We start from the raw sequence: 19828 nt of genomic DNA, 5'->3' as shown, positions 1-19828 counted from the left end.
CCCGCGGGGAAACGCCTTGGAAATGGGGGGAGGAAGACGTAGACGTGGCACTTGGGGACGGGGGTTAGTAGGCACGGTGATGTTGGGCTGATGGTTGGATGATCTTGAAGGCCTTTTCCAGCCTCAGTGATTCTGTGGTTACATACTAATTCTGTATAGAGATGTGTCCCTTCTTGAACTGAGGAGCCTAAAGGCAGCTTGGTCTTTTCTCCACATCATTAGAAGACTCTGCGAAGAGCCCATACTCGGAAGAGCTGTGCTCCGAAAACTCAGTGCGGTTCAGAACAGGAGAAGCTGCGCTGGAACAGCGGGTGTTGCTGGCACAGGGGGCAAAAATGGGGGTTCCCTGTGTTTTAGGGAAACTGTTTAAATGGGAAAGGGTCAGGGAAGCAGTTTGAAATTCCACGATAATGGTTTAGATAGGAATGGTTGGACTCGATGATCCGGTGGGTCTTTTCCAACCTGATGATTCTATGATTCTTTGATAATGAACATTTGACTTTTTATTAGAAGGGGGCTTTTCAGTCAGGAACTTGGAATGCTTGACAGCTTCCAGGTGTGTGTCTGTGAGGGAAGGGGCTGTTTCCATGGGAGGTGGGAGACGTGGTATCATGTTCCCATCTTTAAATATGGCAGAGAAGCATTTTTAAACCTGGTTCTCCCACACAAATCACTGGGCTCTTTGGAATTGCCACACCTGTTCCCTCGCCCTCGGCTTCCGTGCTAGTACCGGGCACAAGGCAAGCTCAGATAACACCTACAGCTCAGTGGCTAAACTTGATTTGAATGCAGGGCAGTCAGAAATGATGAAAGCTGCCACAAGTCTTGGTTAAGAGGGTTGTTAAGGCTGGAAGATGCTGTTCCCAGAGCATCATGGAAAATGCAGCGTTCAAGTAACGAGCAAATGAAATGGGAAGACTGAACAGGAGAGTTTGACCCGTTTTCATTGTTATAAACCACAGCTGAATGTCGGGGCAGCATCCGAGTCCAACGTCCAAATGGCTGTGGGGTTCTGACCTCTGGCAGTGCAGCAGAGGACGTGGTGTGGATGATTATTAAACAGCTGCCTCCGAGTGCTGATTTTAGGGTCTGTTTTGACCTGTGCCGTGCTTTGCAGTGCACTCAACCCCAAAGGCCACACCAACCGAGAGCCTCAGGGTAACAGGCAGTCCTGCATCTGGGTTTTGTCACACTGCTCACAGAATTTACCAGGTGGGAAGGAGGAAGAATGATCCTATAGTGAAGTATTAGACTTAAAGCTGGGAAAGGTTCACAGGCTTGGTTCTAACTTAGCACATAATTTCTGACAACCTGCTATTAAAACAGATGTCATTTTCCCCAGCATTTGGCTCATCGGAGACTGTTACGCTTGATCCTGGTGTATAAAACTTTCATGCACTGTGGTTACAGCAACATCTTACAGTTCAACATTAACAAAGTAGGGCTGGATTCCTTTCTGCATTGAAACCGTGTCCTGTGGCCACTCAAACAGCTGAGAGACATTTTCTGAGAGCAAAGCAGCCACTGACATTTGCTACTTCTACTGTGCCGGGGGCTGTTCCAATACAAGAAATTATTCCCTAACACTAAAACAGGACACAAGGGATTAATGAACGTACAAACAGATTGTGACAGCAGCTTCTATAGGTTACTCCCACCCCAAAATGCAGCATTTTCAGTCTTTAAAACACAGCATGAGAAATTCAATTGCATCCTTTTTATTTCAAATGCAGGATAATTCCCTGAGTAAACAGCTTTTTACTTAAATAAAACTTTTCCAGAACTTAAAATGAAACTGTGGGACGAGTCCACACAGCTGACAGTGAGCTGGAGATGTTCTTTGGCCCAGGGAAGCAGCGGCCCGGCAGGAGCTCTGTGACTTTTCCTTCCTTTTCAAAGCGTCACACCGCAGCGTCGCCAGCCTCCTGCAGCACTGCCGGCTCCCCCCCAGCTACATCTCCTCTCCGAGTGACCTCTGGGGTCTGAGTTACTCTTTGATTACTCTGCCATAAAAGGGATTTTTCATATTTGGTCTTAAAAAGTAATCCGTGACCTGGAGAAGCAAGGATGGGAGGGAAGAAAACAAAGAAACTGAAATAAGACGAGCGCACTGCTAACAGCTCATTCCTCGTAGTTACAAAGAACATGACCTTATTGTCTGGCAACTCTGCATCCCAGGGCTTGGAAAGAAATCCCATACGTAGAAGGAAGAGCAGCCTTTTCAAATTGAAGTATACAACTTTATGCAGCTGTGGGTGTAGATTTTAACACCCCCACGCAGCAAAGATTAAAGTGATGAGTACAGCCAGGAGAGGAGACATTTGCACTCACCGGGACAGTCGGCTGTCTCTTTGAACGCTCTTTTCTTACAGCATCCTCGGCACATGTTGAACACACATTTATTGCCCTGGGTTGGGATGGGGATGTAAAGAAGCTTGTATCAGTGAAAAGAATGATTACCGTTTAATAAGCAACAACAATAAAACTCTGCGCTTTCAGACCTTTGGATAAAACCATGAATGCGGGTCCTAGGGAGTGCCCCCTAAGCTAACGCAGATGGCAGAGTGGGAGCCACAGGGAGAGCCCAATTTGTACACAGAGAACAAAAAAAAGAAACCAAAGCAAACAAAAAATTCCACATTGGACTTCTGCACCCTCGGGAACTGCTGGGCAGCCTGAGCTGCCCACCAGCAAGGGCTACGAACCAGGGTTACATCTGCTGCAGCTGAGCTTGATGCAGTTCTCTGCAAAAGCAGCGTATGGAACACTAGAATGTAGGACCCTTAGAGGACAGCAGAAATTAAGTCTGAGATTGCTGACAACCTATAGACTGGGTGGCTTGTGGGCTTTGGCTCATGAGTGCTGGGGAATGGTTCAGAAAAGCGAGGCTTTGGCATTTGCTGTGTCCCCCTTCATCCCTATTAAAAATTCCTTCATGTTTAGGGAGCTGTTGGCTGAGATTGAGTGTGTGAGTGTGTGTGTGAGTGAGAGAGAGTCGTCCTGGGCCGAGCTCTGCCACCTGCATTGCTGTGAAACAGGAGGACTCGAAGCAAGCCGGAGGAATGCTCATTGTCCCAGTAACAAACACAGCAAGAAAAGCATTTTGGCCTGTAGCTGCAGCTCCAAACTCAGCCCCTGCGACCTGCTGTTCTCAAGGTGCTCTGACAGTGTTACAAGACAGCAACGCCAAGCGGCTGTGTCTCTGTCTCCCCACCCCAAGAGCTGCAATGCCACTGTTTCAGCTAGAACACAAAATTAATCCTTGCATTTGGTTTAGTATTTGATAGGAATGGTTGGACTAGATGATCTGATGGGTCTTTTCCAACCTGGTGATTCTATGATTCTATGAGTTTAAGCCCCACTTGTACATCTGCGTGCACGTGTGTGGGAGCAGCAGTCAATGATCTCTGCTTCCTCAGCTCAACATCATCTCCCTGCCAAGGGAACAGCTCTGTTCCCCAAGGCAAAAAAAACCTCTCTTCAACTATCAACTATTTGAAGGTTTATACATAAAGTTTCAAACATATGTGCTATATACAACCTGGAAACCAGCTGGCTTTTTTCACATTGTGAGTGGCAAACGCTGAGGTTAATCTGCTAGCAAAACCAGGATGACTAGGTTATGGTTAAGGTCATTCTTGTTGTGATTAAGGGCATAGATCCAAAACCAACAAAACGCAGAGCTGCAGCCAGCAGCCTACTGCTCACTACAGACTGTGCTGCGAGGATGTTTAAAAGATCAGTACGCCTACAACCACACCAGTTAGTCAAATTCTCAGTCTTTGCAGAAAAATACCCATCACTACCCTGGTAAGAGGGGAGTTGGTTTTAATTCCATAGTAGAATACATGTGCGTAATTACTGGAAGTTTGGAGATTGGTTTCCAAGAGATCTTGGGAAGTTCATCTCAATCACTCACTTAACTGTCTAAGCAATAAAGACCCTCAGCAGCAAAGACTGCATTTGTTTGGAAAGGAAGGCAGATGATGTAAAAAGGCCTACACTGGTGTTGGATTTTTGTGCAGCACCTTCTCCTCAGAGACTGGTTACAGTTAAGAGTGAAGAGGTTTTTGCCTAAGCATGTATTTCTTTTGTTCCCGCTACACATCAGCAGGAGCTGGCATGTGCGCAGTACTGGACACTGGCACGGACCTGCCTTGGGATTTAGAGTCATGGAACAGGCTCACAGAATGGTTTGGGTTGAAGGGACTTTTCAAGCCCATCCAGTGCTAACCCCCATGCAGTGAGCAGGGACAACTTCAACTCGATCAGGTTGCTCAGAGCCCTGTCCAACCTGGCTTGGAACGTTTCCAGGGATGGGGCACTCACTGCCTCTCTGGGCAACCTGTGCCAGTGTCTCACCATGCTCAGTATAAAACATCTCTTCCTAATATCTTGCCTGAATCTCCCTCCCTTCTTTTAGTTTAAAACCATCCCCCCTTGTCCTATTGCAACAGCCTCTGCTAAAAAGTTTGTCCCCACCTTTCTTATTAGCCCCCCTTTCAGTCCCTCGAGCCTTCTCCAAGCTGAACAGCCTCAATCCTCTCAGCCTTCCCCACAGGCAAGGTGTTCAGTCCCCCTGATCATCTTTACAGCTCCTCTGGACTCACTCCAACAAGTCCATGTCTTTCCTGTGCCGAGGGCCCTGGAGCTGGCTGCAGGTGAGCTCCCACAGGAGCAGAGAGCCAGAATCCGCTCCCTCACCCTGCCGGCCACACTGCGGGCGATACGCATTGCCAGCTCACGTCCAGCTTTCCACACACCAGCACCCCCAAGTCCTTCTCTGCAGGGCTGCTCCAAATCCCTTCATTCCTCAATATTCCCTCTACTGGTATCAGGATTGCCCCAGCCAAGGTGCAGGACCTTGCACTTGATCCCACTGTCTGTCACTGATGATGATATTAAACAGCGCTGGTCCCAGTGTGGAACCCTGAACGATACCACTTGTCACTGAACGTCATCTGGACATGGAGCTGTTGAACACTACACGGTCATTTTATTTCCATTTAATGGAAATGTGTTAACGAACACTGGCATTGACTTACCTTAGGGTTTCCACATTGATCACATTTTGCATATTTGGCTGGAAAAGAGAGAGAGATCTCATTTCAGCAAGGGCATTTGGATGCAGAAAAGGTAAATAAATAAAACAATCAGGATCAAACAAAGCTCAGTGCTTCAAACAAAGCTCAGCGCTTTTCTAGCCAAAGAGAGACTCTTGGAAATAAAAAAATACAGTACCTCAAAGAAGAATACAAAGGTAAAGATGCTTTGACTTTTTAAGTGCCTCCAAGCTAAATCCAAACATAAAAAATTGTAATCATCAAGTCAAGTGTAAAGAGGAGGAGATCTGCTTGAAATGCACATGAAATTTCAATTTCAAACACTAGTGACAGCTGCAGTTTAGTTTATAAGGCATTTTGATCTTAAAAACATGCTCACTGTGGATCACGGACCCACTCCTTTGATCCTTGCTTTCTTTACTAATGAACATAATTTGAATCTACTACCAAAAATTCCCAACAATCCCTTCTCTCCTTAAAGAAGTTTCTACAACTACATAAACAAGGAAAATAAAGCAGTAGCAATTTATGTCAAATGTGCTATCAGCAACTCGCCACACATTTATGCCAATAAATGGAACTTACGTTTTAAAGATGGATCAAAGCTTTTATTTGGATTTCTTAACTTCTTTTTCTGCTTATTCTTTGACAGCAGCTCAGAATTTCCATCTTCCTCATCTTCCAGAGCACGTTTCCCTCGCACACCTTTTTCACTCTCACTGCCACCGTTCTCCTTGCATCTCTCTTTTGGGCTGCGACAGTGAATATCACCGTGAGTTGGCTGAAGGGAAGAAGCAGGTGTTCCCTGGCCACTATTCTGGTTTACAAAAACATGAGTAAGCTGTAAACCTTTCTATTCCAGCTGAATGACAAGGAAGTGTCATTGCCTTTAGAAGTGAAATAGAAAAACCTAACTTTTTTGTTAACACTGGCTATTAATAACAGACACACTGACATATATTGGTTGGAACGCCAGTGAAAGTTAAATTAATTAGTGACTGTTAACCTGTTATTCCCAGGTTTTACTTAAGTATTTATTTATTAATCTTGACAGCTCATTCTCTCTTCAGCCCAATTTTCACAACGGAAAGGAAGAAAGCTATCCGAAAAGCTTGTCCAAATAACACAAGCATCCTTTATACAACACAATTTAGTTCCCATTTTTGCTACTCTGGCAGTTACCAACAACATTTGTGTGACATATAACATAAAGCACTGTCAGGTAGCGTATCTGTTGCACATCAGGTTCTCTTTCTGACTGCAGTGGAATTCTGGGTTTTGACTTTGCAGAGACACAGAAATCAGAGGAGGATCTAAAGGAGAAGATTCATACCATGAGGAACATCCCCACGAACAAAGCAATAATTGGAAAAAATACCAAATCAGAATAAAAAAATAGAATCATTGTTTGGGTTGGAAGGGACCTTAAAGATCATCCAGTCCCAACCCCCCTGCCATGGGCAGGGACACCTCCCACTGGATCAGGGGCTCCAAGCTCCATCCAACCTGGCCTTGAACGCCTCCAGGGATGGGGCAACCAGACCTCCCTGGGCAACCTGGGCCAGTGTCTCACCACCCTCCACTGTGAAAAATTTCTTCCTAATGTGTAGTTTAAATCTTCCCCTCTCCAATTTAAAGCCAGACAATCCATTTTTCACTTATTTTCAAATGAACACAAGTTCTTGGAATGTTATGGGATGGCTCTGTGAGACAGGATGGGTGGGAAAGGCCTCTGGGTACCTCTCTGTGGCAGAATAAGTAACTCACCCTGGCCTGATGTATGGCTGACAGATCCAGTGGAAAAAAGGCAACCCTTCTTTCGGCTTTTCTCCTTCTTTCTGATTTGCTATTTCTTCCTGCAGCACAGAGTTACAGTCAGTTTTCCTGGAGTTCTCAGGAAAAACTTTACATAATACTTCAAACTCCAGTAAAACACAAAGTGGAATTTAAACTACCAGTTACTGACAGTTAAATGCGGGCAAAAAACCCTCTACTAAAGCGGATGAAATGAAGCAGATTTGTAACTCCTAAATCAACTTTATCCCACGTAAAGCTGTTCAGGGTTAAGGGGCTGCTACCGTAGTAAACTACCACTATCAAGGTCGGTAAGCCACAAAGCTTCAGTGAAGTGGCTAACAGACATCAACTGCACAACATACACAATAAGTGCCCACCAAGCACAGACAGGTTTGTTCTAGGAGATGAGGCTCCATCTTGGTACCTGGCATCGTAGTTTCAGCTCCCTGTTGACATCTACAATCCCCTCTAGAGTCTTCACTTTTGCTAATTCTTCACGCAGCTGCTGGTAAACTTGAAGCCTGAGGCAAAACCCAAACATTAAGCCATATTTAGCAATTACTGCTAAACTGAGATCAACTCAAATTCTCTTTACAAAAGCTTTTTTATAGATTTTTCTTGCTGCATTTGCCTTTAGTAGAAGCGTATTCTCTTTCTTGTAAGTTCACAGAAAAGCGCAATACCAGGCTCTTCTTTTCATATAAAATACTTGCCACACAACCAAGGTACTTTGAGATAAGCGAATGTGAACATCAGCTGCCCCTCAGTAACTGCCCGTGGTCTCATTCCACAATTAATGCAAGACAGCTTGCCTTACAAGGAACAAGATGTTCATTAACTCACGTTTGCCCTAAGTGGGCAAAGACCACACGGTAGCTGACGGGCTGTGAGCTCATGTCTTGGTTTATCTTGTGCTACCTCGTTCAAGCCCCATGCCAGTGAAGGGTAAAGGCCTCAGCCCACATTCCAGATATGTACACGAAAGAAAACCTTGCAGCATGCTAATTCTGGCAAAACACATCCTTGTCCGGAAGAGACACACGCTTGCTAAGCAAAATGAGCCCTGAAAACATTAAGAGTTCTCTGGAGATACTCACGTGTGATGCCAGAGCTTGAAGAGATGAGCCCTAACATAAGACAACGGACAAGGGTACTTCTGCACAATCTCCAGATATTCCTCAGCCATCTCCCACACCAACGGGTTTCGGCCCTCAAACAAAGCTGGGTTATGAAGATTACCCTCTAGGGAAGGAAAAGAAATACTCAAGCTTTGATTTCAAAATTGAAACAGAAAACACCTGAGGGCTCATCAGCTCTGTTGTGATTCCACCGGCCAGTCACAGGCACGTCAGCCGTGTACTCAGGAACTGGAACACAACGGTCAATGCGTGTCTTATCTTATATCTGCACTCATATCTACCTAGCCTGAGTTTACAGACACTGCATCCCACTATGCTTCTCTCTACTGGCTTTTGTTAACCCGTATTTATTAAAATAAGATTCTACAACCTCCCAAAAAATGTTTCATTGATTTAGCTGTGCAAGTGATTGGAAGTTTTTTCTCATGTCTATCCTAGCACTTTCTGTAGGAAGTTATGCTGATACTTTCTTGTCCCAACCCAACATGAACCATCTGCAGGAATAGTAATCCATTGAGGATACACTTACTGCATCAAGATCCATTAAAAAAACATGTCATTGATTAACAGATGTCATGAAAACACTCCAGGACAACAGGAGTCCCATACAGCTTTGTCAAGGAATTAGATTTGAGCTGTCTGCTCAATAGTCCTAAAAGTCCAACATAATTCTTACAAATCTGAAGTGATTCCTGGTCCTGGTAAGAAATAGCCACTTTAAGAGGAGAGACAACGGCCACTCAGCTTTCAATCAAAGCAGTTCACCAAGTCGGTCCAATGTAAACCTTTTATAAACATATACTGGGCTACTAAGAGAGTAAGAAATAGTTTGTGCTCTCATCTATTACAAGTAAAGTTCATTTTCTTTACCTGCACTCATGACACCATGCACTCCTGTCTTACGGATACATTCTTCCACATCTCGGAGACACTGGATGTTCCCATTTGCAAATACGGGAATGCTCACAGCTTTTCTAAATAAAACAGATACATAAAATTGAGAATTAGAACGTTTAGAGTCAACCCAGAAACTCCATTTCTGTCACATAAACTGTGTGCTTGTCAATGCCACCACATGCTCTGCTTACAATCTGCTTTCGTGGCGTTTTGGGAGAAACCCGCTGGGATCTGTGCTGCTCACTAACCTGACAGCTTGGATGTGCTCCCACGATGCTACGCCAGCCAGCGGTCCCTTCTGTTCTTTAGTACGGCCGTGCACAGTCAGCAGCTGAACACAAAGTTACATTTACTTTCCATGTGTATGAACCACTGGAACAAATCCACTGACAAAAAAAGTCCCTTTCACCCCATGCACTTCATGGATGCCACTGAATTCCCACTGCGATTTCAACAGCGCAGAGAATTTGGTATCACAGAAAGATATCAGCAGTTCACCTACCACGATATGGCCTTGGGCTTCTCTCAGCTTGCTATTCCACAGCATGACAAGATCATATCTTTGGAGAACCTACAGATTTCCTATTTCATGGGCTCCCACTTTTGATTCACTTTGGAGTTTGCGATATATTGATCTGCTTGGCTCCTCAGCAGGAGGCCTCAATTCTGTCACTGTTGGCTCTCACTACAGATTGTCCCTTCCAAATTAACTGCAGTTAAATCCTAGGAGGCTGCCTGTTTCTTCACTGGTGGGGACCATCTTTGAAGCTCTTTTTTCTATAGCCCTGTGGATTTCCTGCACCCACACTGCTTCCCACAGCGCTGTTAGACTGAGATGCTCAACCACAGTGAAGGATGCTGCACTGTGCAGCGATTACAAGAGATACTCTGAAGCCATGATATCTTCTATATCACACTATCGACCTGCCGCCTATGACTGCGAATCAAAACTCTCTGCACCCCCTTTTCTCTGTCAGTAAAACAATGCAGCCTGTTCACCTCCACAGTACACCCAGATCTGGTTGGTGGATGCTTTACAGAGAGACAAATGTCCAATGCAAGAGTAGGAGCAGCTGCCTCCTTACCTGGCAGCCAGCTTTCTCCAGCATCTGTGCATACTTCACTGTCTTGTCAATGTCTGGGAAAACGCGGATTTTGCATGTGATGGGAACAGAGAGCTTCTCGTTAGCCAGTAAAACTGGGAAAGATTGAAAAGACAGGTAAGTGGGCTGCACAATGCTATGAAAAGTGCCTGCTCTCCTTAAAATCTGATACTGGCTGTGCTATGGAAAGAGCCTGAACGGTTAACGCTACGCAGTTCCCACAGCTTAAACAATCAGCCATGCCCTCTGCAATCCTTACTGCATAGGTTAATCAAGTAATAGTAAAACATGAAGCACAAAAGCTGCATTCTGACAAGAAGGCAGGTAACAGTCAGCATTTAATAGTCCTAACGTTTCCACTGCATCAAACCTTCACTTTGAAGGATCACCCCCCTCAAATCTTAACCATTTATAGAGGTTTATAGGCTATTTTACTCCTCCTACTCTGCCAACAACATTAACTCTCGCTTGTCTACCCTTCCTACAAGATTCTTAGCTTCTTTCCAAATTACCACCCAAATATTCACGACAAGCAGAGTCTCGTCCATGGCAAGCAGAGGCTTATCAGCTGAGGCAGGCTGTGGGCCCAGCTAAGTAGCAAATGTAGGTTAAAGTCAGTGTGGAATCTAGAACAACGTGGCAAACTCCCACAGTCTCTACAAAGTGCATGGAATTAGAAAACTACCAAAAAGAGAGCTTACAAAGACAGCCAACAGAAACACACTGAGCAATGGTGTGCCTGAAACTCTCTTCTCTTCCAGAGCTTGGGTGTATAAAGTAGGAAGTCACCCGCTTTCTCCTAATCCAAATCCTAGAAGATCCATAGGGACATCCTATCACCCTTTCAAAGGAGCAAGATGTATACAGGTGCAAGCAGAAAACAGTGCTCCACCACTGTAAAGAAAGCTGAGGGAGAAGGAGGAAGAGGAAGCTTTGACCACCTTTTATACAACAGCCTAATAATACAATTCTTCTACTAGACAGTGTGGGTGCTCACCCACTTGAATTCTCTTCTCACCTTGAGGCTGCTCTGATTTCCACCTTTCACTCCTAAGAAAGGTGGCCTAACAGCCACATTATCAGGTTCCCAGCAGTGTCTCTGTGCCAAACATCATTCAAGATTCCCTGGATCACAGGGAATGCAAACAGAAGCAAGATTCTGACTTCATGGTTCAGATATTTGCTTTGAAGGCACATTCTCAGCTCTAAACAATGACCAAAACCTTGCTTTTTAAATCAAGTCTGAATGCATTTCTTAAAAAATATGCTACTGTTCACAACTGCTACCAATAATCTGAAAACATCCTACACCAATCTGGAGAAGAGAGGCCTAACTTGCTATGATGTGGATAAGTCTGCTGAGACGATCAGAAAAAGCCAGAGTGGCTTCAAGCAGAAACACAACTCCTGCCACCCGAGAACTTTAAAAGGAAGAAGTACTGGGAAATCTGCTGTTTCCAGAGCTGGAGAGCCTCTAAGCCATCATGAGATTGGGACTTAACTGACTCACTTTCACCTAAAGTCTGCTTCTAAAGTCCTTTAGCGGGTCTAGCGTGAGTTTGTAGTGGGATACCATCGCCAAATATCTCAAGCTGCCACTGGAGTACAATGAGAAAGAAAAAAAAGAAACAAAACAAACACAACCTTCCCCGAAGAAACATGCTGCACCTTTCCCCGGAAACCCCTAAATGATGAGTTCATTCCATTTGCTCTCAAAGTGAAGCGTCTCTAAAGCGAGGCTTCTCTAAAGACTTACTCATTCTCTGAAGAAGATCCCACTCCTCTTGCAGAAATGCTCCGTAGTGACCTGTAATAATACAGCATAGAACAGACTTGTAGGGGACAGTGGGATTCTGAAGTACTCGGCTTTCATAATTGTTCACATAGAAAGGTTCAGACACTCATTTGCCTCAGTGGCAGAAACACAGTTGCTCCATCCTGTCCACACTGGGAGAGTTGGATCATTCTGTTCCCCACGCCACCCTAAATGTACAGGATAAACAACGGATCCCCATGCCCTGCGTTCACTGCGATTCCCTTAGGCTGATGTGTTGACATTGGCAGCTCAAAGTCCAGCTCTCAGGGGTTTACACCATGTGTTTAAAAAATCCCTTCAGGATAGAAACTGCTCAGACTGAAAGATCTATTTGCCCTGTGAACACCGATACTTCCTACCAGTCTTTGAAAGAGGAAAGGGCAGAGACTGAATGAATCTTTCCTCAACAACCTGACTTATGCAACATTTTCAAACGCTGGTTCTGGATTTCACACCAGATCTCTTTGCAATATTTTTCAGGGATTCAGGAGCTGCTACTGTCTCATACACCAACATGAATAAACTCTGCGCAAGCATCAAGGAAACGAGACACTAAGCGCCTGTATGATATAATTTCAAATGCAGTTTTACAAAATTAGGCTATTTGAGCAAATAAAATCAGAAAGAAAATCAAGCTTTCGCTAAAAATACTTTTTCTGAGGGATATTCTAGTCACAAGAGGTGTCAGTCAAGAGAAACTGGAATTAATGATTAGTATATCTAATTTTTGCTTTTCGCAGTGTGTGTAACCAAGCCTGACTTCAGCGGTACCGCAGCCACCCCCAACCAAGGCTTAATTTGGCCCTCCTGATGTTTTAGTGCCAACGCTGACACTGAAACCTGCCATTTCTCTGTTACCCAGGATTCAGATTTGCACTTACCTCTCTTTGCAATCATTTGGGGGCAACCCAAATTCAGGTCTATGGCATCACAATAATCCTGAGCCAACAGTGCTGCTTGGACAAACACCTCAGGGTCATTGGCACAAAACTGAGAAAGACAAAGGAAAGTGGAATAATCAGGCAACAGCTTCCTTCAAGTACCAACAACATGTTATGACACAGTTATGAAGCAACCGTTTCCTGTAGAAAACAGGCGTAACATGCACAATTAACGACAGCAAACTTCATTGCTCAAAAAAAAACCCAACAAGGAAAACCTGGGCCACTTGCCAGCTAAAGATCCTCAGCCTTCAATCAACAAAATGGGAAAGATGAGTTTTCAAGAGACAAAGGAATATTTGCAGAATATTTTATGTGTAGCACCCAAGAATAAGAGGGAATGACTCTAAAAATCCCTGTAGGAAAAAAACAGCTGTAGCAGTCAACACATAAAGGCGGTGCAGGAGGAGAGAGCTCTCTGTGGTGTCTCTGTCCCTCAAGACAACTCAGACTTTGCAGGCAGCAACAAGCATCACTGCCTCTAAAGTCAATTCACATCAGTGTGGAGTGTGGAAGAGACACACTGGGCTGTCAGTCAGATGCTCAATCTTAAATGTAACTTATATTTCATTTAAAGCACAGTGCAAAATGAAAAGAAAAACTGGGTTAATTTGAAGCTGCTTTGTTGAAGAGGACAGAGCCAGACTATCCTTCTCATTTATGCTTTTAAACAGATTTTCTAGAATTCATTAACAAAATTAACAAAAACCAATGCCGTCACATCTTGAAATAATATGGATTTAAACTCAAACACACGTGAGCAGGTGTTGCTTAAACCATGCAGCACTACATAAAACACGGCTGACACCAACTCAAACAGATGTCCAGGGAACAGCAGAAGCTGGAAAGTGTCTTCAAGGACTTCGGAAGCAGAACTAGTGTCTCCTACATCTAGTGACCCTCAGTAGTTTTCTTTTGTTTCATTTCTAAACTCATGACCTTTCAGCATCCAGTACATCCCACAGTAATGAATTTTGCAGTTTATAACTGTCATACCTTCCTTAACACTCCTGTTTCTCATGCACCATCTCCTAGCCAGCCATACTGTCTCAGACTTCTCTCATCCCTCCCCTCAGTCAGGGCAGACACTTCTCCCTCAGGGGAAGAAGTTCTCACCCATTTAACTGCTCCACACGTGGAAATCATGCCACTTCTCTGCTCATGCAGATGGAGTGGAGGGAAGTACCTGAACCTCACACAGTATGCAAGAAGCAGAAGCAACAGAAGCTTAAAAGTGTGTCCTGCCATCCTTGCATCTTTCTTCTATAGTGAAGCATGAGTTAGACTCAACAATCCTTGCGGGTCCCTTCCAACCTGGGACATCCTATGATTCTATGATGTAGTGTCTCACCCAGATATCAAAGTGATTATATAGGATGACAGAAACTTAAATTTTTTTCCCTGCTAGCAATACTTGTTTCATGAAGATAAGTGTGTTTTTCTGTTTATCCCTTGTCTATCAAAGAGGCTCTGAGCAACCTGATCTGGTTGAAGATGTCATCAAATCCTAGAATGTCACAAGTTGGAAAGGACCCAACAAGGATCATCAAGTCCAGGTCCTGTCCCTGCACAGAACAGCCCCAACATTCACACCATGTGACTGTGTTGTCCAAACGCTTCTAGAATACAGCCAAACTGGGCACCGTGACTGCTTCCCTGGGGACCTGTTCCAGTGCTCCACCACCCTTTGGGTGAAGAACATTTTCCTAACATCCAACCTATCCCTCCCCTGGCACATCTTCCCCTCATTCCCCTGGATCCTACCATTGGTCACCAGAGACAACAGATCAGCTTCTACTCCTCCTCTTGTGAAGAAGCTGCAGACCACGATGAGGTCTCCCCTCAGTCTCCTTTTCTCCAAGCTCAACAGACCCAGGCATTTGAGCTGCTCCTCATACAGCTTTCCCTCTAAACCTTTCATTATCTTCATGCGTGCCCTCCTCTGGACACTCCCCAGCAGCTTCAGACCCTTTTTATCCTGTGGTGCCCAAAACTGCACCCAATGCTCAAGGTGGGGCCTCCCCGGTGCAGAGCAGAGCAGGACAATCCCCCCCTCTCCCAGCTGCCGATGCAGTGCTGGATGCACCCCAGGACACGGCCGGCATTTTCAGCTGCCAGGGCCCTGCTGTCTTGCGTTCATGTCCCTGCGCACCTGGAAAACACCTGGATCTGTGCAGACAGCCGGGTTGAGGGCATGTGTGGCTGCGCTGTCTTGCTCTGCAGCGTCACCGGGGAGCCCTGGCATCACCGAAATTGGGGAAAAACCTTCTTAACACCTACTGAGATTATAAGAAGCAGGCATTCTTTAATACAGCACTAGATAAATAGGGGGTGGGGCAGGGAGGGTGATCCTCCTACCATATACACCAGCAACTACAAAGAGCAGGGGTTTTATACACTGAATTTATCATAGAATTGTAGAATAGTTTCGGTTGGAAGGGACTTTGGGCACTGGAACAGGCTGCCCAGGGAGGGGGTTGAGTCCCCTTCCCTGGAGGGGTTTAAGGGACGGGTGGACCAGTCGCTGAGGGACATGGTTTAGTGATTGATGGGAATGGTTGGACTCGATGATCCGGTGGGTCTCTTCCAACCTGGTTATTCTATGCTTCTATGATTCTATGATTCTATCACTTTAAAGATCATCTGGTTCCACCCCCCTGCCACGGGCAGGGACATCGCTCTAGATGAGGCTTCCCAAGGCCCCAAACATTTATATGTACATATTATAGTAAAAACCACGCCTATTAATCACATTTCCCAATACTAATTGTAACTATAAGCATAGCAGGTGCCCTGCCCCTCGCTCCCCTCGGTCCTTGATTGAGTCTGAGGCCTGCAGAGCAGCCCCTACCCTATTTCACTGGCATCCTCCCCCCTTTGAAGATTGGAAATAAGGCTTCTGTTGACCTCCCATCCTTTTTGGCTCCCGAAGCGCTGGCCAGACGCCGCCTTTCTGCAGCCTCCCTTGTTTTTATTCTTTGTAATATCACAGCTTTCCGCTGCAGCCCGCGGCCAGGCGGGGCACCGGCAGGGCCCCCGCGTTCCCCAGCAGGAGGACGGCCCCGGGACGGCTCACCTGCACGATGAGCGGGCGATCCTCGGGGCAGGCCTCGTCGTAGAGGTTCTCGCGGCGGTAGTTGGGGTCCCTGAGGAAGACCTGGGCGTGCAGCATGGGCGTGTAGCAGAGCTGCGCCCCGTGCCGCCGGCTCAGCAGCCGCCACGCCAGCTCGCTCTGGTCCACCATGGGCGCCACCACGTAGTGGGCGCTCCGCAGGGTCTCCCTCCAGAACGCCTCCCCGCGCAGCTTCGGCATCGCCCGCCGCCACCGGGCCCCGCGCCCGCCGCGCTCGCTGCGCCCCCGCGGGGCGGCCGGACGGTGCCACCGCCATCCCGCTCCGGGCGGCGCCGCGGTGCCACGGGCCCTGCCCGCCCCCCCCCCCCCCCCCCCCCGGAAACCGCGGCGGTGCCGAACGGTCCGGGCGCCGCGAGTGCCCCGCGGACCGGGGGGGCGGGGAGACAGCGGCCACGGTTGTGGAATCGTAGAATGGTTTGGGGTGGAAGGGACCTTAAAGATCATCTGGTTCCACCTCCCACTGGATCAGGCTGCCCAAGGACCATCCAACCTGGCCTTGAACCCCTCCAGGGATGGGGCAGCCACCACCTCCCTGGGCAGCCTGGGCCAGGGCCTCCCCAGCCTCATCATGAAGAAATTCCTCCTTGTGTCTAGTCTAAATCTGCCCCTCTCCAGTTTATACCCTTTCCCCCTCATCCTATCACAAACCTTTGTGAACAGTCCCTCCTCAGCTTTCTTGTAGCCCCTTCAGATGCTGGAAGGTCACTATAAGATCTCCTCAGAGCCTTCTCCAGGCTGAACAAGCCCAACTCTCTCAGTCTGTCCTCGTACAGGAGGTGCTTGAGCCCTCTGACCATCCTTGTAGCCTCCTCTGGACCCGTTCCAGCAGCTCCAGCTCCTTCTTATGCTGAGGATTCCAGAACTGGACACAGCACTCCAGATGAGGTCTCACCATAGAGGAACAGAGGGGCAGAATCCCCTCCCTCGCCCTTCTGGCCACACTAGTTTGCCACACGCTGCCGGCTCATGAAGAGCTTCTCATCAACCAGCACCCCAAGTCCTTCTCTGCAGGGCAGCTGTCAATCACATCATCCCCCATCATGTACTGAAAACAAGTTATCTTACCTTTCCCTGTCTTTTGACCTCGGTAATGGGTGCAATCTTCAATTACGGAATCTCAATGAGTTGCAGGAGAAACAAGAAGTGGTTACTAGTACAAGAAGTGGGATGTTTTTCTTTAAGCTAAATGAGTTTTCATCCAAGCAATGGTATTTTTTGACAGTGAAACAAAGAAACTTACACTTAATAGTTTAATTTAACCATTAAGGCAGGTACACTTCATACAGCGCTGGAGAAGACTCGGGATTTGTCCTCAAAGTGCTTCTACTCAACACTGATTTCAGAGCACTTTATATACACAGAATTGTTTTCATAGTCATACTTTTTTTCCTGCAATGACAAGCACACTTCATTCCTGGAACCTCATTGCGAATCCAGGGGGGACGAGATCAATCCCACCTAGAGTTGTTAAAGTGTGGCCATATCTAAGTGGTCAATCTCAACGACTCTGGGTGACAAGAAGATAAGGGTGGCTATCGTTATCTTAGTTGCTAATCTTGTGTTTTAACACATTGCAGTTGACATTCCATCTCACCATCTAAAAACCATTTCAACAGTGAGACAGAATGTCCCTCTAAGACCACGTTTCCTTTCAACCAGTGTTTTTCCAGATACTGTTCATTCATCAGAGATGATAACGCCTTGTGTTGGGAGTGATCTATGCTGAACAGATGTGTCTTCCTCTCTAACCATCTTTGTTTGCAGCCTTTCCCCATCTCAAAGACAAGGTCAGGGAAAGCTGGCTCCAAAGCTCCAAATTAGCAAGAGTTTTGACTGTTGTGAAGTTCATAATAACATGAAAATGAGTCCTTAGAAAGTAATAGAATACACATAAGATTTCTGGGAGAATTTATCCACATGTGTGTGAGTGTGAAACACCTCCCGTACAGCTCCTGCCTGGCTGCATATGGTGGATGGGGATCGCTCCCTTGTGCTGCCCGGCCCTGATAAAGCTTGCTAAAGCTCCAAAATGAGAACTAGAGAGTTTATTTCCCAGCATTCTCAGTATCATGGGCAGGGAGGTGGAACCAAAACCAATGAGCAGGGCAGGGGGCAGCTCCTGTCAGTCACCAGTACCCCCCGAAACACCAACACTCTGCATCTCCGCTCCAGCTGTGGTCACAGGGCTTTGGGTAGGCTCTTCGCAAGGGAAAAACTCTGGTAAAGTCATTTGTGTGGCAGCAGAGCACCGAGCCTTGGCAGGGTCCACATACCATCTGTCACAGCCTGACCAGGACAGCTTGTTGTCCTACCTGCAGTTCCATCCCCCTTCCCAGTTTCTAGATCTTGTGGCTGCAATGAACTCTGCTGCAAGAAACAGCCAAGCTTCGAGCTCTTCTGATTCTTTTCAAGCATCTTTGACTGCCTTCCAGACACCTAAACAACCAGTTCTGCTATTTTAACCACCCAGCCTCTCCTTCCTGCCTTCCACACTCCCATTCCCCTTTCACAGCTTCTGCAGGGTTTTCACTTTGTCTTTTGACCTCAATTTGCTGGTAATGTGTGCGATCTTAAATTATGGAAACGCAATTAAGTGCAGGAGAAGGAAACACCTGCTGCCTTTGTCAATATTATGTTTTAAGTCTGTTGGGTTTTACTTGACCTCCCTCTCAGCACCAGAAAGCTTCTCTAGTACCTGTGTCTGGTAGTGCTGTTTAAAGTTCTGTTACACTGCAAACTTCCTCACATTTTTTTAGCCATTGCCTTTCTATATTGATTTCTTTTTTCTATATTGATTGCCTTTCTATTGCTTTCTTTCCTCTGAGGCAGGTGGTGGAAAAGGAAAACAGCAGCTTTAACACTGATGACTGAATGTCTCTGTTCTGTACATTCTTATTCTCACTATGAAGGCTATTCTGCAGGTTTCAGGTACACTGCCCACCTTTTCAGAACAGCAGTGTGACTCTGAGCCAAAATAAGTTTATTGGGCCAACAGGGAACTACGCAACAGTCTTGAGATTAAGACCAGGACAATGTAGAGAAGCCTGGGAGAGGCTAGCTGAAAAGGAGGATGGAAACCAACTCCCACTTCAGTTACACTTAGAAGCATAGATATAAAGGACTTCACTTGCGCCCTTGTCTTCTCAAAACAAGCAACTATGGCATTTCATTTTGCATTATGGTATTACTGTGCTACCTCTGCCTATCTGACAGACTACTGAGAAACAACAAGCAGTACCAGCACTAATAAGGTTTTTATTTTTGGCACACTGTATTCAGCAGCCAGTTACATGATGGGTTACAGGGCAGCAGCTCATAATTAGACAATTATGGGGGAGAAAAAAAACCCCGAAAACAAAACAAAACAACCTTCTGCTTTTCATATAACAACCACAAGAACACTGAGAGCATATTGTCTCTAAATAATTCATTCTTGAGGAACTTCTATTACTAAATCAGTATCATCAAGCTTTGCTTACATGAGACCATGCACGTTTATGTTTATACAGGGACCTTGTCCCACTCCTGCTTCAACAGCTGGAACAGCATTAGTCCTTGCTCCCTCCTCACAGACACTTCAGCACAGAACTACTGTAGCTGTCTGCTTAAATTCAATCACTCCTTTCCTTTTCCTTTGAGATTTTTAATACAAAGGCAACCAGCTTCTTTCAGGCTCGCTAAAACTGTTAGTCGTTAAATTTAAAACCAGCCAGTCCACATTTGTTGTGTTTTACGTAGTGTCCTATGCTCGGATGTGCATGGACAGTATGCAGTGGATGTAAAGAAGTCCCATAATATGCACGTATGCCCAGTTCACACAGCCACTCTTCACTATTAGAGTCTTTGCGGCTGTAAGGCAGCTCACCCTCACAGTGCCTGCTTCCCTCCTCGCGTTACCATCCAAGACTTTGCCATCATACCTAACAACGTAATAGCATT

General features: G+C 46.1%; 1 protein-coding gene across 2 annotated transcripts; it reads right to left on the bottom strand.

The window, feature by feature from the left end:
• Positions 1–1702: 1702 nt before the first annotated feature.
• Positions 1703–16144, bottom strand: DUS1L (dihydrouridine synthase 1 like). 2 transcript variants are annotated; one of them, XM_069872820.1, is made up of 13 exons: positions 15833–16144; positions 12697–12805; positions 11756–11806; positions 9982–10094; positions 9145–9227; positions 8870–8973; positions 7958–8102; positions 7285–7381; positions 6831–6919; positions 5649–5815; positions 5046–5083; positions 2332–2407; positions 1703–2053 (listed from the first exon to the last, which is right to left on the bottom strand). In XM_069872820.1, the coding sequence occupies exons 1-13, from the start codon at positions 16067–16069 to the stop codon at positions 1902–1904; spliced, it is 1461 nt and encodes a 486-aa protein (XP_069728921.1). In that variant the 5' UTR covers positions 16070–16144; the 3' UTR covers positions 1703–1901. The 2 variants fall into 2 exon arrangements, with proteins under 2 accessions (XP_069728921.1, XP_069728922.1); XM_069872821.1 differs by lacking the exons at positions 9982–10094; positions 11756–11806; positions 12697–12805.
• Between the last annotated feature and the right edge of the window lie 3684 nt (positions 16145–19828).

This window comes from Phaenicophaeus curvirostris, chromosome 19 (assembly GCF_032191515.1).
Source record: "Phaenicophaeus curvirostris isolate KB17595 chromosome 19, BPBGC_Pcur_1.0, whole genome shotgun sequence".
Taxonomy (NCBI): domain Eukaryota; kingdom Metazoa; phylum Chordata; class Aves; order Cuculiformes; family Cuculidae; genus Phaenicophaeus; species Phaenicophaeus curvirostris.
This window is presented reverse-complemented; position numbering and strand designations above follow the sequence as displayed.

Excerpts from the sequence above, each read along its gene's own strand:
- DUS1L (XM_069872820.1), bottom strand. The coding sequence starts at position 16,069 with ATGCCGAAGCTGCGCGGGGAGGCGTTCTGGAGGGAGACCCTGCGGAGC. Across the intron at positions 11,807-12,696 it reads CCAAATGATTGCAAAGAGAG|GTCACTACGGAGCATTTCTG; the intron begins GTAAGTGCAAAT and ends GTATTATTACAG. Across the intron at positions 5,084-5,648 it reads CTTTGATCCATCTTTAAAAC|CCAAATATGCAAAATGTGAT; the intron begins GTAAGTTCCATT and ends TCTCTTTTCCAG.